Raw genomic sequence first — 27,999 nt, 5'->3', positions numbered from 1 at the left:
CCATTAGCCAATAATTAGAATCCGAAATGTGTGACTGACATTAAACATGTTTGTATGTCGAGGTTTACCGCGTCAAAGCCGCAGTTCATTCATTTTTTTCAGGTGTTTTTGTTTAGAAAACGAAATAGGTGCTCCTGCAGTATAAATGAGGCGCTGCAGCTCTGCTCCAACAGAACAACTGGTTCACCAGAGAAATCACTATTCTCTTCATACAAAGGGAATCATCATCTCGTTCAAAATGTTCACCAGGATCTTGTTGGTGTGTCTGTCTCTCAGTCTGTACAGTTCAGGCTCCTCGCTGAGCTGCAGATGGATGGATCATAAGTTCAGACAGCACAGTAAAAACTCTTTGGATCTAATAGAAACGATGGTAAGTGGACTTCTTTTGGATATTCTTTAAAGTCACTGAATGAGTTTACTTTACTGTCTGTTTACTTCATAATGTGTTGAAAAGTGTCATGAATCTGTTCTTGTTGTAACTGAACTGATCTTCTTCTTTCAGGCTGAGGACAAACTCAGCTTCACAGTTCACATTCTGGAGGAGATGGCTGCCCTGTTTGAGGAGGATCACAGCAATGCATCATGGGAGGAGAGCACAGTGGACCACTTTCTCATCCTTGTGACCCAGCAGGCCGACGGCCTTCACTCCTGTGTGGAGTCTCAGTGTGGATTAACGGAGCCGTACTTGTTCTCCAAAAGACATGCATCAGGGTTCATTGATTGATTCATGTGACACTAATAAACCCTGCTGATTGAGAGGATCAATTAGTTGTAAATGTGCCACGTTACCAGATTCACTGTGACTGTCTAATGAAGCAGTTTTTAATTATTTGTTTCTCGTTTAGATTACGAGCAACGGCCACAAGAAGAAGAACAAGAAGCTGCACATGTATTTCAAGAGACTCTCTCGTCACGTCCTGGAGCAAATGGTAAGTCTGCCCTTCTATCTATCAGTCAATCAATCAATCAATCAATCAATTTACAGGGTGATCATGTTTTAATAATGATGGTGTTCTTGTGTCTGAAGGGCCACAGTGCTGAATCCTGGGAGCTGATCAGGAAGCAAATGAAAACCCATCTGACGAGCAGACCAGCTGGTTTCATCTCTACTCACCAACTAAAATCTGTTCATGTCATTAGAATATGTTCATTTATGTGCTGACATGCTGTCTATTTATTTATTAATCTTTTATTAACACATTTATTGATTTACTTATTCATCCATTTATTAACTTATTCATTTATCCATTTATTAATCTATTTATTTATTTATCCATTAATCTATTTATTTATTTATTTATTTATTAACTTATTTATTAACTTATTTATCCATTTATTAACTTATTTACATATCAATTAATATATTTATTTACTTATTTATTAACTTATTTTTTATTATTTAATAACATTGATATCTTTATTGTTTTTATTTCTGTCATATAACCAAAAGGGGTGCAGATTTTTCTTTTTAATGCTTTCAATCAAACAACATGCAGGAACATGTATTTATATATATTAATACCTCTCACAGTACTTACACCTACTGAAGGTACAAGATAGAACTGATACTAGAGCATCAGGTCAGAGAATTACAACTGGATAGTATTATGAGTGTAGAAGTACAACTTTAAACTTTTGAAATCTCTTTTTTTTTACACAAAACTTAATGAAGTAAACGCAAAAGTCTCCCTCTTTGTTTTTTCACTTTGTCACAAATAGGAATCATTTATAACTCTTATCTAACACAGCAAACACATCAAACACCTGCTACTGAGATATTTTAGTTTTTTAAAGGATTTAGTACTACTTACTTCTTTATTATCAGATTCATCAGCACAACAACAAACATTTATATATTCTGTAGTTGAAAGTAACAAAGTAAATCAACTCAAGTTCTGTAGACTACTAACTGTACAGTAAGATCAATGTTGAGGTTTCCTGCCACTTTATGCTTCTGTTCCACACAAATGTTGTACTTTTGTATTCTCTGTATTTACTTGCTGACTTTCAGATTCAGACATTATCTATTAATGCAAAAGATGATCAACAAATCACTTTTTATTATAGATTAAGATTTGATTGACTGATCCGGGGAGAAATTCACAAGTTACCCAGCAGAAGGCAAAATAAAGTTTAACATTAGCTCCACTTATGCAAAAGTGATGGACACTTTACTGCATCACCAAATATTATATGATATAATACATATAACTCTGAAATGATTAATTCTTGAATGGTTTTACTTTTGGTACTTAGCACCAGTATATTTATATTTTGATGCTAATTATTTTATATGTTTACTCTACTCTGAATACAGGACTTTTCCTTGAAGTATTTCTACACTGTGATTCTGCTTCTTTTGCTCAAGTAAAAGATCAGAGTACTCCTCCCACCACTGGTTATACTACCAAGTATCTGCTCTCAGACTATAGAATAAGTTTTCAAACTGCACATATTTAAATTATGTCTTCTGTGGTTAAAAATAATCATCTTACGTCAAACAGAAGATTTTGTCCCAAAGCTCAGACTGCTCTCCTGTCGCTCTGAATGTCAAAGCAAAGTAAACTAATTACACTGCAGAAACTAAGATAAACGTTTGTTTTGTTGTCCGGCTAAATGTTTTGTTAGGTAATGTGAAACCTGATGATAAAGTAGTAAGTAGTAATAAATCATATCAATAACAACAAACATCTCAGTAGCAGGTGTTTTTGTGTTTGCTGTGTCAGATACAAATGATGCCTATTTGTGACGAAGTGAAAGAACACGGACAAATTTGAAATTCATTCATTATTAAGTTTCTGTAAAAAGAACTGATTTTAAAAGTTTAAAGTTGTACTTGCACACTCATATTAATATCCAGTTTTAATTCTCTGACCTTATGATTTAATATCAGTTCTAGCTCATACCGTCAGAAGTTTTAAGATAAAAATTGTCCAGTTAGGGAAGACAGCAGAAAAAATAAACATAAAAATGACCCATGGATCTCAAAAGGATTACAAAATGCTTGTAAAAAAAAGAACACTCTATATAGAGAATTTGTCAAACACAGAACTAAGGAAGCAGAAAATAAATATAAGAAATACAAAAATAAGTTAACAAGTATTATCAGAATATGTAAAAAAGAATATTATAGTACAATATTAGAAAATAATAAAAATAATATTAAAAGCATATGGACCATATTAAATAATGTGATTAGAGATACCCCGAGACATATCACTTACCCCCAGTATTTCAGCGAAAATGATAAAAAAATTAACTTATTGTATCATATTAGTTTGTTTCTGTACTTTTGCTCTGGTTTATGCTTTAAGATGCTTGTTTAAGAAAGGAGATGCACTGATGACTTCTGGTGACTAGTAGTTCTCTTGAATACCTATGTTGAATACACTTCCTGTAAGTCGCTTTGGATAAAAGTGTCTGCTAAATGACTGTAATGTAATGTAATGTAATGTAATGTAATGTAATGTCAGTTCTAACAGGCTGAGAAATGATTTACTAACATGCCATCAAATGATTAAATGCTCACGTAGAGTTTTTATATAATCAAGGTTTTATATCTTTATGTATTTGATGCTTTTTTTCCTTTTGGATCAATAAAGTTGATTACTGATGTAAAATGACCCTCAAATGGAGCCGTGATCTCTACATGAAGTTACATCCTGAGTTCTTCTGTCTGTTAATAAATCTATTCATGAAAATGAAAACCACCTGGACTGTTTAGAGCTCCGTCCTAATGAGGGAATTATTAACAGTTGACACTAAACTGAGTTTAGAGAAAACTAAAGATATAAAGAAATGTTAAAGATTTCCTAATAAAATGAAAACAGCCAAAGTCATACCGATGTACAAAACTGGCAATAAACACCACTTCACAAATTATAGGCCAATCTCTCTGCTCCCACAATTCTCTAAAATTCTTGAAAAACTCTTTAATGACAGATTATGCAAATTCATAGATAAATACAAATTACTCACCGACAGTCAATATGGATTCAGAACAAACCGGTCAACAGCACTAGCCTTAACAGAACTCACAGAAGAAATCACTAACGCCACGGACAATAAGAAATTTACGATCGGGACATTTATAGACTTAAAAAAAGCATTTGATACTATAAATCACAATATATTAATTACAAAACTAGAACAATATGGGATCCGGGGGGTCGTTTTGAATTGGGTGAGGAGCTATTTAGAGAGAAGGCAACAATTTGTGATGATGGATGGATTTAAGTCAGAATGCTTGGACATTGTGTGTGGGGTTCCGCAGGGGTCAGTGCTGGGACCAATGTTATTTAACATGTATATTAATGATATTTGCAACGTATCGAAATCTCTGAAATTCATACTTTTTGCAGATGACACAAATATACTGGTTTCTGGGGAAAATTTGCAGCAACTTCTGTCCACATTGACCGTAGAGATTAGTAGACTAAAAAAATGGTTTGACAGAAATAAGTTATCTCTAAACCTAAATAAAACTAAAATTATGATATTTGGAAACTGTAAAAAATCGGAAAACATTGAGGTACAAATAGAGGGTGTAAACTTAGAAAGGGTATATGAAAACAAATTTCTAGGGGTAATCATTGACGACAAAATTTGCTGGAAACCTCATATAAAACACATACAAACCAAACTATCAAGAAGCATCTCAGTCCTGTGCAAAGCCAAGCACTTCCTGAATATTAAATCATTCCATATTCTTTATAATTCATTAATATTACCATATTTGTATTACTGTTCAGAAATCTGGGGAAACACATACAAAAGCTCTTTACAACCGTTGTGTATTCTTCAGAAGCGAGCCATTAGAATAATCCATAATGTAACTTATCATGAACATACTAATCAACTATTCATACAGTCCAAAACTCTCAAATTTCCTGATCTGGTTGAATTCAAAACTGCCCAAACAATCTTCAAAGCCAGAAATGATATGCTACCAAAAAACATACAGGCAATGTTTTCTGAAAGGGAGGGACGTTATAACTTAAGGGGACAGCTGAACTTCAAGGTCCACCACACACGCACAACGAAAAGAGCTTTTGTATCAGCATCTACGGAGTTAAATTGTGGAATAAGTTAAGTGTGGAAGTACAGAAAAGCCAAAGCATAAGACAGTTCAAAAACAAATATAAAGACATCGTCTTCACAAAGTACAGAAATTTAGAAAAGCCTCTGTAACATTGACATATGTAGACTGTAGTTTGTAATATACATGGTATTTGTATTTATATTTGTAATATCTATATATATAGTAACTTATAATATACATGTATAGGTATTTATAATGTAATATAGATTGTTTATAGTATATATATATATGTGTATATAATTGTTTACAATATTTGTGTGTGATTATATTGATTATTTATAAATATATTTAGATATATATGCGTAGATATATATATATACACACAATTATTCTGTATTCTGTATTCATATTTGTATGCATTATTATAGCTTGCATTATACTGACATGTTGGTGACATCTATTCAAGCTAAATTGATCTATTAAGGGGTAGGACTAGATAAGTTTTTTTACTTCCTCCTACCCCCTTTCGAGCATGTAGAAAGTTTTTTTTTTAATTTTACTTCTTTTGTGTGTTCTTTTGTTGTCTCTTTTATTTTTTATTTCATCTATTAATAATCAATTGATAATCATTAATTGATTAATAATCATGTTTTTTATTGCTTGCATGTTCGAAATAAAGACAATCAATCAAAAAAAAAAAAAGATTCATCTAGTTAGACAGCAGAACGCTCAGAGTGAATTAGTCTTATTGAACTTTAGAGCCTTAAAATAAAGTTCTCCTGTTCATGTGTCTCTAATATGTCTTTTATTTTTATGCTTTCATTCCGTCTTCACATCATGTTCATCGTAGTTTGTCTTTGTACTGAAATCATCTGTTGTGTTTAAAGTCACTTTCATTTAGTGTTGATTCTGGCGCCCCCTGTGGACTAAAGTGGTAGTGTTCCTTCACCAGAGTCCCTTTAGAAAACCTCTCATTTTACTGCAGCAGGTCTGACAGTCTGACCCGCTCAGTCCTGGTTCTCCTGTGCCCCCCTTCCCTCCAGTGGGTCCAGTAATACGGTCTGGGTCTCCAGCAGCGTGGTGTCGGTGTTGACTCCCAGGGGTGACCGGAGGTCTCTGCTGGATCTGGGTCTGTCCACGGTGGACTGGTCTCTGCTGGATCTGGGTCTGTCCACGGTGGACTGGTCTCTGCTGGATCTGGGTCTGTCCACGGTCGACTGGTCTCTGCTGGATCTGGGTCTGCCCACGGTGGACTGGTCTCTGCTGGATCTGGGTCTGTCCATGGTGGACTGGTCTCTGCTGGATCTGGGTCTGTCCACGGTGGACTGGTCTCTGCTGGATCTGGGTCTGCCCACGGTGGACCGGTCTCTGCTGGAGTCTGATCTGAAGGGGTTTCTGGTGAACCTTCATGATTTCATCTGGTTTCTCCAGAATCCGCCCCGGTGGCTCCGATGACGAGCTTTAAGAATAACTTTATAGAAACAGACGATGTTCTCTCTGATGGTCTGTTTACTGATGGAGGTCTATAGAGGATCGGGACTACACTGAGACTGGTTCAGGACCAGATTAAAGCTCCTCACTGTAGAGAGAATGCAGCTTAACTAAACTACACTTGTCAGACGGAGGTTCTTTAGTACACAGCTGCCCTAAATGTTCTTTCTATCTAACGACCGTTGGATTTATGCTGTTTATCTTTTATTTTATTTTATCACATATTCAGTTTGTTGCATGAATGTAAGAGAAAGTGTCTCTGTTTCACATTTTACACTCTTCTGTGAAGTGTCATGTTTCACCCATAATGCATTGCGTGTCATGTTATCTTAAGTCAGTCATAGGGAAGCTTTACACTCGTACATGTGAGTGAGACTTGAGGACAAATAATATTTATAAGGCTAACAAATAAACTTTAGAAAATTAGGAGACAAAGTACATAAATAAATCAAAAATAATCAAAATTCAGTAATAAGATGATTCATGAAAAGATAAGATGTTTTTTAAGCTGCTTTTGAAGAGTGAGTAGGATGATGTGATGTGCGGGAAAAGGGTAAAGCTAATTATTGCTGTGTCTAGTGCGATGTGAATGTACGTTAAATGAGTTATATTGAAGACAAAGACCAGGTCTATCTTCATGCAGCCGTCCCAGGTTTAACTTGATTCATCATAAATCACTTTGTACAAAAAGATTCTGCTGAATAAATGTGAAATAAAGTGGAACAGCTGGTTGCATTGGTCGACACACACACACACACACACACACACACACACACACACACACACACACACACACACACACACACACACACACACACACACACACACACACACACACACACACACACATTGTCTCTCCTTGTCTCCGGTGCTTTGTTGTGTGTTTTAGTTGCCGAGTCACTAACACACACACACACACTAACACACACACACACACACACCATTTCCATGGCTACAGTCAAACTTTTCCTTTGCAGAGCCAGATTTGATTTCCGTCCTGATTTTACTGCAGCTCTCTCTCTCTCTCTCTCTCTCTCTCTCTCTCTCTCTCTCTCTCTCTCTCTCTCTCTCACTGACTCTGACTCTGAGCCTCTCTTTAGGTCCAGAGTTCATTATTTGGGAGCAGCGGTGACTCGGACCGTTCAGCAGAACTGAGGACACAAAGGTCGGTCACACTCCATTCCTCTTTTACAGCCTTTAAGCCGGTTCAGGTTTCTGTCTGAACACATCGAAGAGTCTGATGTGAGAGGTAATGATCCAGAATGACATGAGTCAGTCATTTAGTCTTTATTTGTTACTTTTGAGTTGCATCTTGCAAATTAAAGTTGCTTTATATATATTAATTATTGACTTCTTCAGTAAATTGGTTGATAATTGTTTAGAAATATGTATAAATCAGTTAATTAAATCAGTTGTTGTGTGCTAATTGATTGCGAATTTGTTCTTTTATAAAAAAAAAAGATTCATAGAACACATAAGAGTTTAGTTTAGGACACTTTACATTCAGAACGCCTGCTTTCTGCCACAGGTGTGAGAATATATTCCAACATTTACAGCAAATAAATAACAGTAAGATGGGTCAAGACTCAAACTTTAAAATTCTGGTTCTTGGCCTGATCACATTATGTATTCAATGTAATCAACTGTTCTACTATAAAATATTATAAATACTTGATTATGTCTGGACTCTCAGATGGCAGATCCAGACTCTGAGGTTCCACAGAGGGATCAGTCGCCCGCTCTTCCCCCAGTCAGCAGAGCTGAACCTGGGCTTAGCGGTGGTGCTCCTTCCCCGGACACGGAGCTCCAGGCAGGAGGACAGGGAGTCCAGGACGGCCCTGGGGGAGAAGAGGAGGAGGAGGAGGAGGAGGAAGAAGGAGGAAGAGAAGGAGGAGCCAGTACCAAACCCAGACCTTCTCTTATTCCTCTCCACAGAGGTACAGACAACCCAAACTGAAATGATGGTCTAAAGCTAATGCTAATACTGAAGCTAACATAAAGCTACTTATACTTTAAGTATGAACTAAAATTGTTTTAGTTTTTTTGTGAACTTTTAACTGTTTTCTTCGATCCCAGATGCGCCGGGCAGAGGTCACCGGCGGATAGGAGGCCAGAACCTGAGAGCCATGAATCACATGTCTCCTCCGCCGGCTGCTCCGTCCACGATCACCAGCACCTCTGTGAGTAAACAGAACAGCTGTCGGCCTCCAGAGGTGCTGTTCTCATGTTTTAAACTAGAAAGGTGCTCTCGGTGTCTCAGGTGTGTCTACAACGAGCGCTGCTGTATTATGTGATTGAACAAATACAAACAACAACTGGTTAACCCCTCGTCTAGAAACTAAAACAAACACAAACAAGCGGCGATGTATGCAGGGAATCGGCTTAAAATAGTTCTATGAGACATTTCACACAATCTTTTCAAAAAGAGAATTCAACTCACAAAGCTGTCTGCACATGTGGCAGCAGCTGAGTGTCAGCGATGTACTCAGCAGTGTGTGTATGGAAGTTCTGTTAGCCAAACAGAAGTCAAACAGTCAAACACACTGCAGACGTCTCCCACTGTGTCTCGGCGATGTACTCAGCTGTGTTATCACTGAGGGCCGGTTAAGAGTAGCGAGTGAAGGGTCATCAGACGGTCATTGGCGGTTTATAAAACGGGTAATAAAAGGTGTTTGGTGAATGTGTGTATCACCGCAACCACCAGAGGTCCTTGAGCATGCAGCCATAACTGAACACCAAACATATAATGCAGTTTGCTGCAGCAGAGAGAGAGATTAGCCGTGGACAGACTCAGAGGTGCACGCTCACTCACAGATTTACGCACACACACGACAGATCGCACGATCCTCCTGGTGAAGATAAGAAGTCTAAAGTGTGTCTCCAGAGAAAGCTGACTGACGTCTGATCAGTTTCCTCAAGTGATGTCACTCAAGTCAACGTTGGATAAAGTTTCAAAAGTGGAGAAAAAAAACCCTGATCTGACCAGACGCCTGTAGCGCTGCTCATCGCTGCAGCAGGACACATAAGCCACTACTAGCATAGCGCAAAACAAATGCTGACTGAAATGGCAGTAACCAGATGCATTGTGGGTAATGTAGGCATCACGTTTTAACAAGAAAATGTGTGGAATAAAATTTTCCATTTTGATCCTTTTTTAAAACTGTCCATTGTGAGTCTAACAATGTAATCGGAGTTACATGATACTAATAGTGTAATATACAGTTGTTTAACGATAAAACTGCTCATTTACCTTGTTACAGTTATTTATTGTGTCAATTATTTACCTGTAATTTCTCAAAACTACATTTAGTTCATTCCTGACACAGTACGAACTCGTCTGTGTTCTGACCACCAGGATCAGACAGGTAACCGTGGGAACCGCTGCTGTGTACAGAACCTCTAGAGACTTCTTTCTCTCCAGGTGTCTGGTAAAAGGACGGTGCTGCTGTCCAATGAGGCGAGGAGAGAGATGGCGAAGCAGGCGAGAGCCGTGAAGGAGGAGAGACGAGCGACGCTGGACGCCCGACACAAATACCTGATCAGCAGGCTGGTGGACGCCGGGACGCTGGTGGAGCCGGAGGTGGAGGACTCCATCATCTCTGACGACAAGGTGACATCACAGTCCGGTTCTGAAACTACCAAACCTCCCTCTGTCCTTTGTTTTTGTCACAGAGAATATTTAATACATAAATACATAAACATACAATCATTAAAATCCATTAAATCCCCTTTCTTAATTTCTTTGGAAACACACATAATAATAATAATAATAATAATAATAATAATAATAATAATAATAATAATAATAATAATAATAATGCTTGTTTAAAAAGGAATAAATAATGTAAAATAATAACTGACAATATAACCATGTCATTAAAGATTACAATACAAATAATTACATAAGTATTAATAATAATACTAATAATATAACAGATATAACAGCAATAAAAACAAACCGACGGTAATAAATCTTTGATCATTAATGTCTGGTTCTTTTAGTTCTGTCTGGTTGATGATTTCTTCGCTGCGAACGGATCCAAGAAGCTGATTTTCTTCCATCAGAATGTGAAGCAGGTAAATCGTTCTCTTCCTTTCTCTTCCTTCGTTATCTGCCATCTGCTCTTTGTGTTTCTCACCATAATGTTTTCCCATCATGCTCTGAATGTCTTTCTCCTCAGAACCTGTCCTCTGTGGACGGAGCGACGTCCTCCGTGGCTCAGAGGAAACTCTTCCTCACCACAGGGAGCTCTGAGGTAAGCTGCAGCTCACAACACATTCTTACACTGTTTATTAAATGGTGTCTATCACATGACCATTCACCTACAGAACAACCTGTCCATGCTGTTTAAAGGCCTTAACACACAGTTCATTTAACACACAGATCCGTAAAAGAGTTTCTCCACAAAGAATCACACAAAAGCACCACTTTAAATATTTTGTTCACTAGAGATGTGTTCATTAGGTTCTTTGAAATAAGTCATTCAGCAAGTAAAAAAGCATAAAGAACAACTAACTAAACTGACTAAATTAATCTTAATTATGAGTGGACTAAGTGACTAAATGCTGTTTTCAACCAAATAGTCCCAGAGGTCTGTTTAGCCCGTCCTGTTTGGGAAAACCAATGTGTTTATTAGGTGACATTCAGTGCAGCCAGATAAATGTATATTAGAAAGTACTAACGAGTAGAGTTCCTACAAAGTTCCACAGGTTCCTAGATAAGTAGAATAGAATAGACCAGTGCAGAGCCGGTAGAAACAAGTGAAGACCAGGTGTAACTGTGAGATGCTTCATGTCATCACATACTTAGTTTCACTCTGAGCTCAGAACAATGCTGCTCCTATGTTTAATGCTCTCCATTGTCCTGCCTCAGAGGTAATAACTGCTCTGCTGTGACTCTGTGTTCAGTTGCTATGGAACAAAATGCTGCTTAGTTTGGCGGTTGGCCAGGTGACACCAAACACCTTCAGCAAACATTACACAGCCATCCGAGTCTGCTTCTCCTCAACCAAACACATTCATAATGGTGCTAATGATTTCTGATTACAAGTATTACAACAATACATTTGTAAATTCAGCGATCTAAAAGTTTACTTTTTGACAGATTGCTGTTTGAAGATTGTTTACACTCGTTTTATTAAACAGAAGAACATTTTTCATCTGCATCTGAATGTAGTGTTGATTCATTTTATAAGACGAGACTGAAAACAGAATGTCGTTGAGTTAAAATGGTCTCAAACAGGTGAGAAGTCCTCAGGTAGAACCACAGACTGTAAACAGGAAGAGGACGTTGTCATGGTGATGTCACTCAGTGGTTTGTGGGCTGATGTTTTGAAGACTAATTCGTCGATTTCGCAGTCTCTATCTTGTTTTTTACAACCAGTGAACAGGAAGTGACCATATATGGACTGAGGAGGAGTGATGTAGAGACGTCAAGTTGCCGGTTCAGAATTTGATCTTAAACATCTGAGTCTTTTTCCTGAATTTGTGAGACCATTTTGGCGTTGGTCCTTATGGACAGAAGTCCCCAACTCTGGTGGTCTCTCTGGTCCAGTGTTTTCACGGCCATCTTTGTTTGAAGGTTTTTAAAGGTCCAACTAATTGAGAAATGTGGGTTCTCACCTGCAGCTGCTCTGGGTGACGTAAGAAAACAGAACCTGTGAATCAAAGTTCTCTGCGGGCGATCACAGAAAACATCTTTAAATGTTCACGGACAGAGACGTCCACATTATCTTTTTCCTGGACTTACAACTGTTCGAGTTCCATTTTAAATGTGTTCTGGTTCAGGTTCTTGTTTTTTGGGGGTTTCGGATAAAACATTTTTTTTATAAATCATAAAAAAGTCCAGTTCAGCCTGTCCTCCTGCTGCAGCACAGAGACATGAGATGTTTTCTCCAAGTAACCGACTAACATGAAAACTAAACACAGTTTTTATTCCCAGCCTTTACTGGGGAAGTGTCTGTTCTTCCTGAGAACCACTGACAGGGCGATAACCACCGCTAACGTGCAGCAGGTCTGTAGCTCCACCCGGTCCTCCAGAGTCTCCAAACCTTTAGAATGAGACCGACCCCGTTGACCTCGTACCTGCTGCTGTTTACAGGAGGTGAACTTCGGCATGCTGGACTGCAGTGACGGCAGAATCCTGGACGGTGTGGAGACGCTGCTGGCTCACATCATGTTGCCGGCCCTCCGCTCTCAGCAGGTACTCACCATCACATGATCACAGAGAGTGGGTTGTTTCAGCTGCAGGGAGACCTGAATGAAACCTGGAGGAGTTTGGTGCATCGAGCTTCTTGAAAATTTAGCACAAACTTTCACATGGACTCAAAGAGGAAGTGGACAGATTACTGTGGTCAAAGCTCACTGTGAGCTCACAGAACACATTATTCAAAAGAATGTGTTAATGCATATGATAAATATGACGATGTCTCCTAATGTCTAATAGGATAAAATGATGAAGTGACATTTTGGACAGACATGGATGTAAACATCCACAACACTTTTATTATTATTTTATTTGAATGATTAGGAGTTTATCTGTGTGAACTGTAGGTCTGAATAATAAAAGAACCAGTAACTTATTTCTTCTTTAATCTCCATCTTTACATGGATGATAACAAATTCAGAAAGAAGTTTATTGTGTTTAGGATAATGTGAGATCTGTTAACAAAATTAGGATTTCCTAAAAGATTTTGGCCTAAAATAGAAATATTTTGTACACGTTTTAAGAAACTATAATCATAGCCTGGATTAATAAATAATACCTTTACAAAGAAAATATCAAAACATGTAGATGAGGACAATGAATACATTTAAATAAAGTATTGCTGCCTGTAGAAATGTCTCATAATCGTAAATTTCTGAGCAATAAAAATGAATTTACACACCTGTTTGATTGATCTGCTCACTGTTCATACAGTGAAGGTTTTAATGAACGTGCAGAAGGTTCATAGTGAGGGAGACTCAAAGAGGCTGGAATGACCTCTGACCTGAAAGACGTTTGTGGACAAATGTGCAAATACAAACCACAGTTCTCTAAAAACGAATGTTTTTTCCACCGACCCTTCATCCTGTGTGCAGACGTGGGGTTCTGCTCAGGAGGGCGTCTCCGGTCCAGACGTCCAGTCCTTCCTGTCTTCGGTGGATCAGTTCGTCAGTAATCTGAGCTCGGCCAGACTCAACATGGAGAGGAGGTTCCAGCTGCAGCAGGTCGTCCTCCCCGACGCCGTGGACCAGCTGAGCAGCCCTGCAGACTACACGGCCGCAGGTAGGAGGGTCCACCACTACGAGATCCAAAACCTGCTGCTCCAAACCGGCTCTGATCCACACAGCTTCCATTTACCACAGCTTCTACAGCAACAACAGGGGGGTCAAGGGTTCTTTGTGAGACTCAGAGTTCCTTTAAGAACCCTTTTCATTTAAAGAACCCTTATTGGAAGAAAGAGTTCTCCAAGGATCGTTGAAAGTGTGCATGTTAAAACGGATTGTTGTGTTGAGCTGCACCTCATCAGCCTCAGCCCGTTAGGGTTCTAGATGGAACCCTTTGAATATAACAGGGTTCTCTGTAGAACCAAATCTGTGGGTTCTAGATGAAATCCTTGGAATATAAAAGGGTTCTTGGTAGAACCTCCCTTGGTGGGTTCTAGATGAGACCCTTGGTTCTTGATAGAGCTACCTGGATGAGTTGTAAATGAAACTCTTGGAATATGAAAGGGTTCTTAGTAGAACCTGCTGAGTGGGTTCCAGGTGAAACTCTTGGAATATAGAGGGATCTTGGTAGAACCTCCTGAATCAGTTCTAGACGAACCCTTGGGATATAAAACGGTTCTCGGTTCTTTAACCCACTGTTCCTCAGGGACAGAACGTGAAGTGTTATTTTATACCAAATCTCGTCTGGGATTTGTTCATTCACATCTTCCTCACGTTTATTTTGAAGTTGTAATTTAACGTTTTGAGTGTTAAACTCTGGTTTATATCTGAAGGGATGTGGAAGAACCGGGTTCCATGAATTCATGTCACATAGAGAACGTACAGCGAGGCGACCACACACTTCATGACCTCGCACCAAAAGTTGTTTCGATCTCGTCTGCTCTCAGCCAATAACAGCGAGCTGGTGGAGTGCCTGGAGGGCGTGGTCTCTGTGTGGACCAATCAGATCAAGCAGGTGCTGACGGAGAGCGAACAGATGAGGAAGGAGGCCGATGACGTCGGACCGTCTGCTGAGCTGGAGCACTGGAAGAGACGCATGGTCACCTTCAACAGGTAGAACCACAGTCTTTAATCCTTTAAACTAAATATTCTCAGTTTATTTTTTGCTAAGTTGTCTTTTCTTTAACTTGTGGGATTTTGTCTTTTCTGATTTTATTTATTCACATATTTACTTAGTGATAATTCAAACATGGATGTGTGTGTGTGTGTGTGTGTGTGTGTGTGTGTGTGTGTGTGTGTGTGTGTGTGTGTGTGTGTGTGTGTGTGTGTGTGTGTGTGTGTGTGTGTGTGTTTGTGTCAGTCTGATGGAGGAGGTGAAGCGTCCTCAGGTGAAAAGGACTCTGGGAGTTCTGCAGGTCACCAAGTCTCGAACTCTACAAACCTGGAGAGAGCTGGTCAGCTTGGCCACTGGTCTAAATTGTAGTTTAGCAGCTTTTAGGTTTATGTTATTATATCATGATTGATTGATTGATTGATTGATTGATTGATTGATTGATTGATTGATTGATTGATTGATTGATTGATTGATTGTGTCAGGACGGGGACATCACTGTCGTGGCTAACGAGGCCAAGGACAACGTGAAGTTCCTCTACACTCTGGACAAGTTCTTCGGCCCGCTGGGGAAATGCACTCCGGTAAAAAGAAACTCTTTATTAAGTCTTTGGATTCAAACCAGCAACCTTCAACCTGTTAGTGACCTGATGATGATGATGATGATGATGATGATGATGATGATGATGATGATGATGAAATATTTTTCTTGATATATTTTATGTTTTTCCCCAAAACAAGAAAACAGAAAAAAAGAACATATCCATGAAAAAAAGAATGTTGTAGATAAATAAATAAAACAAGAATGAATCTCTACATTAGCTGCTTATAGCATATCACACCACACTCTCACACACAACTGTCAGAGGCATTGTGGGTAATGTAGGCTCCAGGATTTTGACGGAGAAGAAGAATGAGTGAAATACAAAAAAAAGATATCTCTGGTTCTGCTGCATCGATTTTGACCCTTTTTGTTTCAAACTGTCCATCATGAGTAGAGTCTCCATGCCTTGAAACCACCAGACCAGGACCATGAAGAGTTCTTCAGGTTCATGCATGTTTGCGTGATCGATGCAGCAGAACCAGATATCTTTTTTTTAAATAAATCTTTTATATCTGCATCTCCAGGTGAACAACCGAAATAGAACTACATTGATTGATTAACACACATACAAATCAGTGTTGAATCCAGAATAATTAAATGTTTTATGATAGGTTAGGTAATAATGAGTGAAGCAGAACATGATAAACTCTTACGTACAACAAGTAAAATATCGTTATTATTACTTTTATTGTGAAAACCAGGACAGTTTTGTGTTTTACAGATATTTATCTGGACTCCTCACGAGTCAAACATCGTTCTAAATAAACCAGTGGACGTCTCTGTACTTTAAAAAGAAATACTTTAAACCAATTAACACACAGAACAGGACTGAACCAAAGTAATGAGACAGTTAAACTACATCCGTCACACGGTGCTCAATCTGCTGCTCTCATGTTTTAAATACTGATCTGGTAAATCAGTGAGTCTTGTTTGTCTCCTTGTTTAAATTATGTTTTCTTCTTGTCTGAAATAACGCTCCTGTTTAGCACTGGTCTGTGAAGAGAGCTACATAAATACATTTGACTTACTTTCCACAAACAAAGCAGAGTGAAAGAAGTCTGTATAATCCCCCCCCGACAGACCAGTATGCTGCAGCACATTCCCAGTCTGATGACCAGCATCAGGATGATCCACACCGTCTCTCAGTACTACAACACCTCAGAGAGAATGACCTCTCTGCTGCTCAAGGTCACCAACCAGATGATCGCCACCTGCAGGAGCTACCTGACTCAGGGGGCGGCTCGCATCTGGGACCTCCGCAGGTACGCAGGACTGGACCTGGACCTGGACCGGATGTAGACCACACACCCACACTGCTGATTTACACTTACTGTGTGTGTGTGTGTGTGTGTGTGTGTGTGTGTGTGTGTGTGTGTGTGTGTGTGTGTGTGTGTGTGTGTGTGTGTGTGTGTGTGTGTGTGTGTCAGGCCCGAGCTGCTGCAGCGTATCTCCGCCTGTTGTAACCTGAACCTGGAGTACCAGAGGAGCTTCCAGAGCGTCAGAGACAAACTGAGGGAGAACCCGGCGAACAGACAGTTTGACTTCAGGTGAACTTCTGATGGTCTCCTCCTGATCTCAGACGTTCAGAGTGTAACTCATGACTTAAACCTCCAGTGTCGCTTTACTTTCTTTCTTTATTCTAGTGAGAACTACATCTTCGGGAAGTTCGATGCTTTCTGCAGGCGTCTGGAGAAGATCGCTGACGTGGCGTCGTCCCTGGAGAGCCTGGCTGCTCTGCAACACATGAAGGTTATTGTTATCGTCTGCAGTATTTCACATTTTCACTGGACGTTTGATTAATATCATCAGAATTATTATATGCTATATATTACCACAAGGTTTTATTATCATCTTTTCATTTCATTTTTTATCTTCAAACTATTTGGTGAGGGTAAATCATTTTTGTACATTTTTGACACAAATTATAAGAATTATTTTCAATCACATGAGTAAGAATTTTCTTTTAAGATCAGAAATATGTTATAGAAATACAAAACAATTCAAAAGCTGTATTTAACAACATATTCAGGCAATTCAAAAGCTAGTATGTGGCTGCAAAGTCTCACAGGCGTCAACTCCTTTAACCTTTTCTTTCTCTTAATTTTCAAGATTCAAATTCAAATCTTCTTTTTCATAAAGAAATGTATTCTGAAGCATCATTTTCCAAAATAAATAAACATCTTTACATATAAACAAACAAACATAATGTTTAAAGACACAGGAAGAACACTCTTCAAAAACATATAAAGAACGACATAATAAAAAATAGAATTAAAATGTATAAAAATAATAAATATTGAAAACATAAACACAAATAATGATAACATTTATTATGTATTCTAATAAACAGTAAATACAATATTTTGATGTAACCTGATGCAATAATAACTAAGTGGAGGACTGAGTTTGAGCCTCTTGTGTTGAAGGTTGAAGGCACTGAGAAGATTTACGTCAGATACCAGACCATCGTCTCCACGACCAAGTCCAAGACCTACGACGTCCTGGACCCCCGCAAGCTGGAGGTGACTTTATATGAAACAAGATACAATATGAAAAGAAAGAAATAATAAAGAGCATTATTCTTAAAGGGAACAAATGAAATAATAGATATATGCATGAAACTTCACCAGTTGATTACTGACATTAAGTAGATCGTTTTTTGTATTACAAGTTTTCTGAAATGTTATGTTTAAATATAAAATGAGGCATTATCTAATGTTAACTTTTGGTGAATTTAGGAGAAAACTACAGACACAAACAGACAAAGTAGTAAAATAAATGTTTTATTTCCACTAATGTTAAAAAGAAAGTTACAATATGCTTCAGTGAGAGGAAAAGCATGGAAATAAGAACTAAAACAATAAGCGATAGTAATCTCTCCTTCCTTCCTTCCTTCCTTCCCTCCCTCCTTCCCTCCTTCCCTCCTTCCCTCCTTCCTCCCTCCCTCCTTCCCTCCTTCCTTCCCTCCCTCCTTCCCTCCTCTCCCCTCCTCCCTCCCTCCTCCTCCCTCTCAATGTGGCAGTTTGACAGTGACTATGAAGACTTCCAGATCCAGGTTGGAGGTCTGTTCCAGTCTCTTCAGGCTCTGCTGGACTTCTGGTTCCATCAGTCTCTCACTGTGAGTCCAAACAATCAGAACCAGAACCCGACTCTGTTATTGTGTGGCCTTCAGGCTGAAACACATGAAGGGTTGAAGGTGTTCCACTTGGAGGTGAAACAGAACCGACCCGGGTCCGGTGTTTGTGTTTCAGACGGAGCGGATGCTGCAGCTGCTGGAGGTGTTCGAGTCCGGTCCAACGGCGGGTCTGGACCTTAAGCAGAACTACCTGCTGCTGCTGCAGCGCTACAGCCGAGAGCTGGAGCTGCTGAGGAAGACCTACCAGAGACAGAGAGACAGACCGCCCACCGGACGCAACCTGCCCCCGGTACAAACCCCTGTCTGTCTCCCTGGCTGTCTGACCATCGCTTACTCAGAGGACAGTTTAAGATATGCAGTTCAATAAATGAACTGCATATCTTGAAGCTCCTTCCATTATCATTCTTTTGAACAATATACATCCTATAACATTTTTAAAAAAACGATATAAGTTCTGAAAAGAGGTTTGAATAGTATCACAGATCTATTCTGTATGATTCCCAGGCAGCATCCTCTGGTTCTTCAAAGCTTCATGTGTATAAGCTGCATTCTCTCTAGTGTCCATCAGCTCTGGTTGTAAAATGACTCTGGGTCAGGTCTCTACTACAGCGTTGTGCTGTCTGTTAGTTTTCCATGTTTTCATCTTTCCACAGTGTGTTTTCACTTCATCAAAGTTTATTGTTACATTTTGGTCCTAATCATCTCTTAAATCAAATCAAATACAGTACTTTCAGTCAGAAGAATGGAACCATCCATATGTATATAATCGGGGAACTGCCTGTGGATTCACTTTATTTTATTTTCAAGGACCATTAATGAATGAATGTTCTTCTTTTTGGTAATACGGTTTTCTTAACTGAGCCCTACCAAATGCTCAAGAAGTTAAAAGTCTGAAGATATTGAACTTTAAAATGACTTCCTGTTCGAGATGTTTTTGAATTACCAAAAAACTGCAATTCTCACAATTCAGCCAAAATATTTGACAGGATTTGTTTTTTGGTTTCATGTAGTTTGAAGAAAATCTAAAAGTCTCAGTAACACCTGTCTCCGCCTCAGGTGGCAGGTAGGATCCTGTGGTGTCGTCAGCTCTTCAGGAAGATTGAAGCTCCCATGTTGATCCTGAAGAAGAAGCTCGACGTCCTCAAGGTACGACCCTCTGATTTCATCAATACCACGGATCAATACCACGGATCAATATCACGGATCAATACCACGGATCAATACCACCTCAGTGACCTGTCTCTCTCCGCCCAGGGCCCAGAAATGACTAAAGTGATCCGGAGCTACAACAAGATGGCCGTGGTGCTGCTGCAGTACGAGCTGCTTCACATTCAAGGCTGGAGTCAGGCTGCAGAGAGCGCACCGCACTGCCTCAGCGCCGCCCTGCTGGTCCGACATGAGAACAGCAAGGTGACGGGTGACGCAACGATAGATCAATGGAAGTGATTAGGAACAACTGGTGGTTATGTGAATGCTATTAATAAAGTAAATAATCAAATGAGGTCTGAGATGCGGATAAGATATAGTGGACTATTAGAGAGATGAAGCAGATGGGCTTATTCCCTCAAGCTTTCATGCTAACGTTACACTCGTCACACAGAAACTACTTCGCCTGGAGGGGCAGGCAGGAGCTCAGGAGACTAGCTAGCTAACTAGCTAGCTCTGGAGACAGACAAGCTAGCTAGCTAACTAGCCAGCTCTGTAGATGGACAAGCTAGCAAAAGGACAAGCTAGCTAGCTAGCTAACTAGCCAGCCGTCGTCTCTGGAGCTCCCGTCTGCTCTCCTCCCGGTGAGGTGGTCGACTAGCAGGCCGGCTAATATTGTTTAAGTTTTGTAGTTTTGTTGTAGGATATAAGTCGAGGCTCCTGGCAGGACGATGTGTGAGGAACTGTCTGTTTCCCAGGAGGTCTTTGTGAACCTGGACCCGGTGGTCATGGAGGTTCTGCAGGAAGCCCGGTGGATGAGCAAACTAGGGGTCACAGTGCCAAAGGTCGTCACAAAAATGACCTCCAGAGAAGCAGAGGTCAAAGCTCTGCACAAGCGGTGAGAACGACGGTGTTTTGTTCTGAGAATATGAAGTCATGGAGACTGAAAGAATACAGTGGAGTTCCTCCGCAGAGAGAACAGGAACAATAGAGCTTTAACAAATGAGATCTTAGCTGTTTGAGTTCACGTCACATCGTACAAATCAGTCCTTGTTGTGGGTCATTCATGCTCTGGTTTTCTTTTTTTTGTTTGTAATTTTTATTTAAATTTCAGTATAAAAGCTGTGTCTGGATTTAGCATTAACATTAATTTAAAAGAGGACAAGTTAGTTATTTTCTCATATCTCGTTAACTTTTATTTGTTTGTCGTGTGTCCTCCTTTGTCAAACTTGTCCTGTCTTTGATTCTCCGGTCTGGTCTGTGCTGGTCTGTGCTGGTCTGGTCTGGTCTGGTCTGGTCTGGTGGTCTGGTCTGGTGGTCTGGGTCTGTGCTGGTCTGGTCTGGTGGTCTGGTCTGGTCTGTGCTGGTCTGGTCTGTGCTGGTCTGTGCTGGTCTGGTCTGGTCTGGTCTGGTCTGGTCTGGTCTGGGTCTGTGTCTGGTCTGGTCTGGTCTGGTCTGGTCTGGTCTGGTCTGGTCTGTGCTGGTCCGTGCTGGTCTGGTCTGGTCTGGTCTGTGCTGGTCCAGGTTGCTGGAGTTGCTCCAGGACTTCAGCTGTGCGGTGGCCAGGATCCCTCCTCTGCTCCTCCCTCTGATGCAGCCGTTCATCAGCCGGGTGGAGGCGGCTCTCTCCCCCGGACTCACCACGCTGTCCTGGAGCGCTCTGAACACCGACCACTGTAAGCAGGAAAGAGGAGCCGACGGCTGTCCTCCTCCTCCTCCTCCTCCTCCTCCTCCTCCTCCTCCTCCTCCTCCTCCTCCTCCTCCTCCTCCTCCTCCTCCTCCTCACCCCCCTATCCTCTTCCTCCTCCTCCTCTTTTTCCTCTTCCTCCTCCTCACCCCCCCCTATCCTCCTCCTCCTCCTCCTCCTCCCTCCTCCTCCTCCTCCTCCTCCTCATCCTCTTCCTCCTCCTCACCCCCTATCCTCTTCCTCCTCTTTTTCCTCTTCCTCCTCCTCACCCCCCTATCCTCTTCCTCCTCTTCCTCCTCCTCCTTTTCCTCTTCCTCCTCCTATTCCTCCTCCTATTCCTACCCTCTCTTCCTCCTCCTCCTCACCCTCCTCTTCTTCCTCCTCTTCCTCCTCCTGTTCCTCCCCTCTTCCTCTTCCTCACCCCCCTATCCTCTTCCTCCTCCTCTTCTTTTTCCTCTTCCTCCTCCTCTTCCCCCTCCTCCTCCTCTTCCTCTTCTTCCTCCCCTCTCTTCCTCCTATTCCTCCCCTCTCTTCCTCCCCCCCGTAACAGAAACCAGAGTGATGTGACTGAGTCTCTGCCCCGGTAGTGGTGGAGACGGTGTCCGGGGTTCTGGTGGATCTGGATCAGGTCTGTAAAGCAGCCACAGACCTGCTGGAGTGTCGGGTCGGTCGTCTGCTTCAGAACATGTCGTCCTGCTGTCTGCTGGTTCTGCCTGAAGACTCACCTGTCTCACCTCAGGACCTCCTGCTGCAGACAGACAGCTCAGTCCAGGCTGCTGCCGTCACTCTCAACTGGTAAGGTGCATTGTGGGTAATGTAGGCTCCAGGTTTTGAGAGAGAAGAAGAGGAATGTGTGGAATAAAATCTGATTCTGCTGCAACGATTTTTATTTTTGTGTTTGTCTTCAAACGATTACAGCAGAAACTGTGTGTGTGTGTGTGTGTGTGTGTGTGTGTGTGTGTGTGTGTGTGTGTGTGTGTGTGTGTGTGTGTGTCTGTGTGTGTGCGTGTGTGTGTGTGTGTGTGTGTGTGTGTGTGTGTGTACAGGCAGAGTCAGCAGGTAGAGAAATATGTGTTTGAGCTGATTGAGGAGCTGAAGAGGAAGATGAAGACGTCAGAGACTGTTAATCTGGAGGTAACACACACACGCACACATATACACACACATACACACATACACACACACACACATACACACACACACACACACACACACACACACACACACACACACACACACACACACACACACACATACACACACACACACACACACACACACACACACAAAGAAGAGTATTCAGCCAAAAACAAACTTTCAATTCGTCATTCAATAACTTTCCTTATCCTATTTCCTACCCTTGTCTCCTCTCCTTGTTTCCTCTCCTCTCTTCTCTTTGTCTCCTCCTCCTCCTCCTCCTCCTCCTCCTCCTCCTCCTCAGGGTTCGTTCCAGTGTCTCCATCCAGACTCCAAACAGAAGACTCGCTGTCAGTCTTGTCTTCCTTGTCGTTTCTACAACCTGATTGGTCAGCTCTGTCATCGTAACACTGAGGCCCTGGTCAAAGGTCAGACGTGACCCGATGACAGGACACACAAATGTTTGCCAATAAACAGCCAGTTGTGTTTGCTTTCATTTTCAGGGCATACATGGATCAGCAGTTCAGTTTTAAATGTATAAAGGTAAATAGCTCTATATAGTCAGTAATAGATACAATAAATATTCAGTAAAAAGAACAAAAAAATATAATAATAATAATATTGTGAATAGTTTTAACATAATGATAATAATTAATCACAACTTAATCCCTCTATAATTAATAATTATAGAGGGATATACATCCTGATAATAATATTAATCATAATAACAATATTTACAATAATATTAATAAAAACGAATAAATAAATGAAATGAAACAAAATACATAAAATAAAAAATCGAATTAAAAAGATATAGTTATACTGATAATATTAATGATATAAATAAATAAAAGTAGTTAGTGAAAAAATATTAATTGAAAAATATGTAGAAAAAAAATAGAAATAAATTATTAATAATTAAAATAATTTTAAATGTATGTAAGGATAAAAAAGAAAATTAACAATACAATAATTTTCCTAAAAGAAAATCCATTAATTATTTATTATAATATAACCTGAGTAAACGTTTCATAAACCAACAAAAAGCAACAAACTAAAGAACGACTCAGTCTGGTCGCCCCTCAGAGTCCATGAATATATATTTATGTACATAATCCACGTATGCAAGAGAGGAAACAGGACACTTTAATAATAAAATAAAACTTTAATGTCAGAGTATAACAACATGTCTGAAGTTCAGTCCTGGTAGTCGGATTCTGGAAGTGTCTGTCAGTAAAGATCACGATGAAAACATCCTCCATCACTTTATTAAAGGTTAATGTAGTTCTCTGGTTTCTTTTCTTTCCAGCCACCAAATCGTCTCTGGACGCCCTGAGGAGGAGACTTCACGTCCTCAAATACCAGCCGTCCTCCTCCTCCTGCAGCAGCCAATCAGCTCCTCCTCCTCCTCCTCCTCCTCTCTTCAGAGCCTCCATCCAGCTGGCCATCCCCAACATCGTCCTGAGGCCGAGTCTGGACGACATCCAGGTACTCATCCTAAATACTGGTTCTGTCTGGGTGATTAACGTCACATGTGATGGAAAGCTGTTCTGTTCTGTTATTAAGAATGATGATTAAATGATTGTGACTGTGAAACTGATTAAGAATGGGTTCTGAACATTTTGAGACATTATAGACATTTTAAAGATTGATTACATTTTTTTCACCTTATTTTATATCTTATATTTATTAAATTTAGCACTTTTTTAAATTGAGTTTGAGTTGAAAACATTTATTCTGTTTTATTGTTCATTTGTTTGATTGTATTTTAGTTATATCATTTTCCTCTTAAAGTTGTATACTTAAAATTGTATTGTTATTCTATTTATGACTTTTCTAATTGATTGTTTATTTTATTTTATTAATCTTGTTTTTATTTCACACTCTTTTACTACTTACTGTTATTTTAGCTTTTACTTCTATTTTATTCCACTTTCATCATTTGGTGCATTGGTCTCAAATAGTTACATTTCTGAATTGCTTTGGTCTTTTCTGTTGTTTTCACATTTATTCTGTCTTATTTCCGTCATTTTTGAAGCACTTTGAACTACACTAATCTTTATGAAACAGATAAAGTTTGACTTAAAACTTTAATTAATGCACGACAACAGACATCATTTTTGTTTCTGTCCTCTTTTGGTATTTTGATGTGAATTGTGACGGTATGATATATTTTCCACTTATTCTTTTGTGGTCTGCTTTCTTGTTTTTTAAAACACTATCTGGACAAAAGTAGCAAGAAAAGACCGGAGAAGGAATTTAAAAAAGTCTTAAATTTAAATAACAGAATTTGTCAGTTCAGTGTGTTGTTGATTGTTGTGACAGTAGATTCTACTGCAGGAGGCTGTTTAATCATTATTGTCTACTTGTTCAGGTGTCTACATACTTTTAACAATACAGTGTCACGTGTGTGTGTGTGTGTGTGTGTGTGTGTGTGTGTGTGTGTGTGTGTGTGTGTGTGTGTGTGTGTGTGTGTGTGTGTGTTTGTGTGTGTTTCAGAGCACCGTGAACAAGCTGGTGGGCGTCGTGTTGTCTGTGACTAAAGACATCCCTCTGTGGACTTACTCCCGTCTGCAGTACAAACAGCAGCAGGTAAACCCGTCGACCATCTCGTCCAGCTGCTGTCTGGAAACAGCTGTTACCAGACAGCCAATCACAGTCCAGTGTTGTTCTGTCGGCCAGGCGGAGCAGGCGGCGGTCCGGGATGCAGGAGACGACGTCCCGGTGAAGCCGCCGGTGCTGAGGCCTCTGGACAGACAGCTGGCCGAACACAGAGACGTCTCCAAGTCAGTCCAGCATCAGTGTGACTTTTAGAAAGACAATAAGATCATAATAATATAGAGATCACATTCAACCATCTGTCTGTCTTTATTTTATTAATTGGTAAACCGATCCGAGCTGCAGAAATCTTCCTTTATACAGAAATATATGACTTTGAACCAGCAGACAACCTCTGGTTCTGAAAGGTGAACAGTGTTTTCACTTCATGGATGTTCTTTGGTATGTGTTTGTCGCCTTAAATGTCTTATTCAGTGTTCGGTTTTACTTAGCTCCACCCTCTAGTCGGCCACAAAGATGGCTGAGCTCAAAAACCAAGATGGTAAAGGTCAAAAACTGAGAAGGGAAAAGTCAAAAACCAGGATGACGAAGGTCAAAAACCAGGATGACGAAGGTCAAAAACCAGGATGACGAAGGTCAAAAACCAGGATGATGAAGGTCAAAAACCAGGATGACGAAGGTCTAAAACCAAGATGGGAAAGGTCAAAAAACAAGATGGTGAAGCCAAAATGCCAAACTCTTTCAAACCGTCCACAAACCAATGGGTGACGTCTCCGTGTCTCCACTCACTTCTTGTAAACAGTAACAGAGGTTCAGACATCAGTTAGACCTGGTCAGGCTGAAGTTAGACCTCAGTGACCTCTAGTGGTGACTACGTGACCCCTACAGGTCACAGTGTGTGACCTAAACCATCTGAGCTGATAGCATGAGTGTGCTACACCATAACTACGTCTGTTGTGTTGTGTGGAGCAGGTTGGTGATCCAGCTCAGCTCCATCGTGTCGTCTCTGAGAGCTCAGGCTGCCGACACTCTGAACGAACTCAGTCACTTCTCCACTCTGTGGAACCAGGTCAGTGTGTGTGTGTGTGTGTGTGTGTGTGTGTGTGTGTGTGTGTGTGTGTGTGTGTGTGTGTTGTTGTTGTTGTTGTTGACTAACAGCCAGGTGTGTTTAGGACCCAGAGGAGCAGGTGCAGGCCTTCCTGCAGTCCGACCCCTCGCTGACGGAGTTCAGCTCTCAGATCTGCTTCTACTCTGTGAGTCCGCTTCCATCACATCATCTCTTCTGACTCCGCCTCTCTTTAATAATAATAATAATAATAATAATAATAATAATAATACTCCGGTAATGAAACCAGCGGCTGTTTGTGAAGCAATAACGTTTATTGACTGAAAAAAAACTAATGATTTTTCATATTTTTGTCCTGTAAATGAACAACTTTAATCTCAGAGTATTTTCTCTATTCAGAAAAAAACTGTTAAAAAAAATAATTGTCACAAATTTATGAAGAAAAATAGATATATTTATGTTTGTCAAGGAGTCACATGGCTTCACTGTTTAAGTTTGGATCAATCAATAATTAATAATCAATAAATGTGTGTTAGTTTATTGTCATGAGCATCTTTGAGGAGAAGTAGTGGAGAATTGAGCCGATTCTGAAGGAAACATCAAACTGATTGAAGTTTTTAATACTCATAAATGTATCTTTTTAATGGAGTGTTACCACAGTGAAACCAGAGTTTACCCATGATGCCTTGCGGCCCCCTGCAGAAGCTGGAGGTGCAGATCTCGGAGCTGCCGGCGTTCTCCTCGGTGGGTTCGATCCTCTTCGCCGCCGACCAGCTGAAGCTGTCGCTCTCTCAGGAGTGTCGTCTGTGGAAACGGGCCTTCGGCGCCGCGCTCAACCGCCGCGCGTCCGCCGACATGGACGACGTCTTCACCTTCGTGGACGGGATGACGAAGCGGCTGCAGCGTCCAATCACAGACCTGGAGGACGTGAGAGGAGCCATGGCGGCGCTGAGAGAGGTGAGCCGGCTTCTGATTGGCTGTCAGACGGATTACTATCACTCTTTATTCATTTATCAATCACTCATTCATCCAGTCATTCATTATTATCAGTGATTTCCACTAATTAATCTTAATCTCTTTATTTATGATCTGATGATGAAATAAAAGTAGTTTCATTTCAATAATAAACGACCTGGAGAAGAACTTTAACCCTTTATTCCTCCCTCCTCACGACCATGTAACCCGAAACCACTCTGCTCACTCCTCCTCCCTTCTCCCTCCTCCTCCCTCCCTCCTCTCCTCCTCCTCCCCTCCTCCTCCTCCTCCTTCCCTCCCTCCCTCCCTCCTCCTCCTCCTCCTCTCCCTCCCTCCTCCTCTCCCTCCCTCCTCCTCCCTCTCTTCCCCCTCCTCCCTCCTCCCCTCCTCCCTCCCCTCTCCTCCTCCTCCCCTCCTCCCTCCCTCTTCCCCTCCTTCCCTCCTCCTCTCCTTCCTTCCCTCCTCCTCTCCTCTCCTCCTCCTCCCTCCTCTCCCTCCCCTCCTCCCCTCCTCCTCCCTCCTCCCTCCTCCTCCTCCTCTCCCTCCCCTCCTCCTCCTCCCTCCTCCCTCCTCCTCTCCTCCCTCCCCCTCCCCCCTCCTCCTCCCTCCTCCTCTCCTCCTCCCCTCCCCTCCTCCCCCTCCTCCTCTCCTCCTCTCCCTCCTCCTCCCTCCCCTCCTCCTCTCCTCCTCCCCCTCCTCCTCCCTCCTCCTCCCTCCTCCTCCCTCCTCTCCTCCCCTCCTCCCTCTCCTCCCTCCCCCTCCCCCTCCCTCCTCCTCCTCCCTCCTCCTCCCCCCTCCCTCCTCCCTCCTCCCTCCCCCTCCCCCTCCCCCTCCCTCCTCCCTCCCCCCTCCCTCCTCCCTCCTCCCTCCTCCCCCTCCTCCTCCTCTCCTCCTCCC

The 27,999-nt window shown here is 41.1% G+C and overlaps 1 protein-coding gene and 1 pseudogene across 1 annotated transcript in view; both read left to right on the top strand.

Annotated features, from left to right (window-relative positions):
• The first annotated feature begins 238 nt into the window (after positions 1 to 238).
• On the top strand, positions 239 to 1,121 carry LOC129110936 (interferon a3-like; annotated as a pseudogene).
• A 7,104-nt stretch (positions 1,122 to 8,225) lies between these two features.
• dnah5l (dynein, axonemal, heavy chain 5 like) overlaps positions 8,226 to 27,999 on the top strand; it is a 55,229-nt gene continuing 35,455 nt past the window's right edge. The window contains 30 exon segments of the mRNA XM_054623360.1: positions 8,226 to 8,367; positions 8,609 to 8,712; positions 9,954 to 10,142; positions 10,535 to 10,609; positions 10,714 to 10,788; positions 12,474 to 12,545; positions 12,633 to 12,734; positions 13,613 to 13,799; positions 14,629 to 14,794; positions 15,042 to 15,135; positions 15,278 to 15,376; positions 16,477 to 16,658; positions 16,824 to 16,943; positions 17,040 to 17,145; positions 17,823 to 17,918; positions 18,419 to 18,514; positions 18,648 to 18,821; positions 19,589 to 19,678; positions 19,787 to 19,942; positions 20,437 to 20,576; positions 21,203 to 21,354; positions 21,953 to 22,160; positions 22,412 to 22,499; positions 22,807 to 22,930; positions 23,812 to 23,990; positions 25,002 to 25,094; positions 25,185 to 25,288; positions 26,034 to 26,130; positions 26,234 to 26,314; positions 26,830 to 27,084. Of these exon segments, the coding sequence (XP_054479335.1) occupies positions 8,226 to 8,367; positions 8,609 to 8,712; positions 9,954 to 10,142; positions 10,535 to 10,609; positions 10,714 to 10,788; positions 12,474 to 12,545; positions 12,633 to 12,734; positions 13,613 to 13,799; positions 14,629 to 14,794; positions 15,042 to 15,135; positions 15,278 to 15,376; positions 16,477 to 16,658; positions 16,824 to 16,943; positions 17,040 to 17,145; positions 17,823 to 17,918; positions 18,419 to 18,514; positions 18,648 to 18,821; positions 19,589 to 19,678; positions 19,787 to 19,942; positions 20,437 to 20,576; positions 21,203 to 21,354; positions 21,953 to 22,160; positions 22,412 to 22,499; positions 22,807 to 22,930; positions 23,812 to 23,990; positions 25,002 to 25,094; positions 25,185 to 25,288; positions 26,034 to 26,130; positions 26,234 to 26,314; positions 26,830 to 27,084 (3,846 nt within the window).

The sequence above is a fragment of the Anoplopoma fimbria genome, chromosome 21 (assembly GCF_027596085.1).
Source record: "Anoplopoma fimbria isolate UVic2021 breed Golden Eagle Sablefish chromosome 21, Afim_UVic_2022, whole genome shotgun sequence".
Taxonomy (NCBI): domain Eukaryota; kingdom Metazoa; phylum Chordata; class Actinopteri; order Perciformes; family Anoplopomatidae; genus Anoplopoma; species Anoplopoma fimbria.
This window is presented reverse-complemented; position numbering and strand designations above follow the sequence as displayed.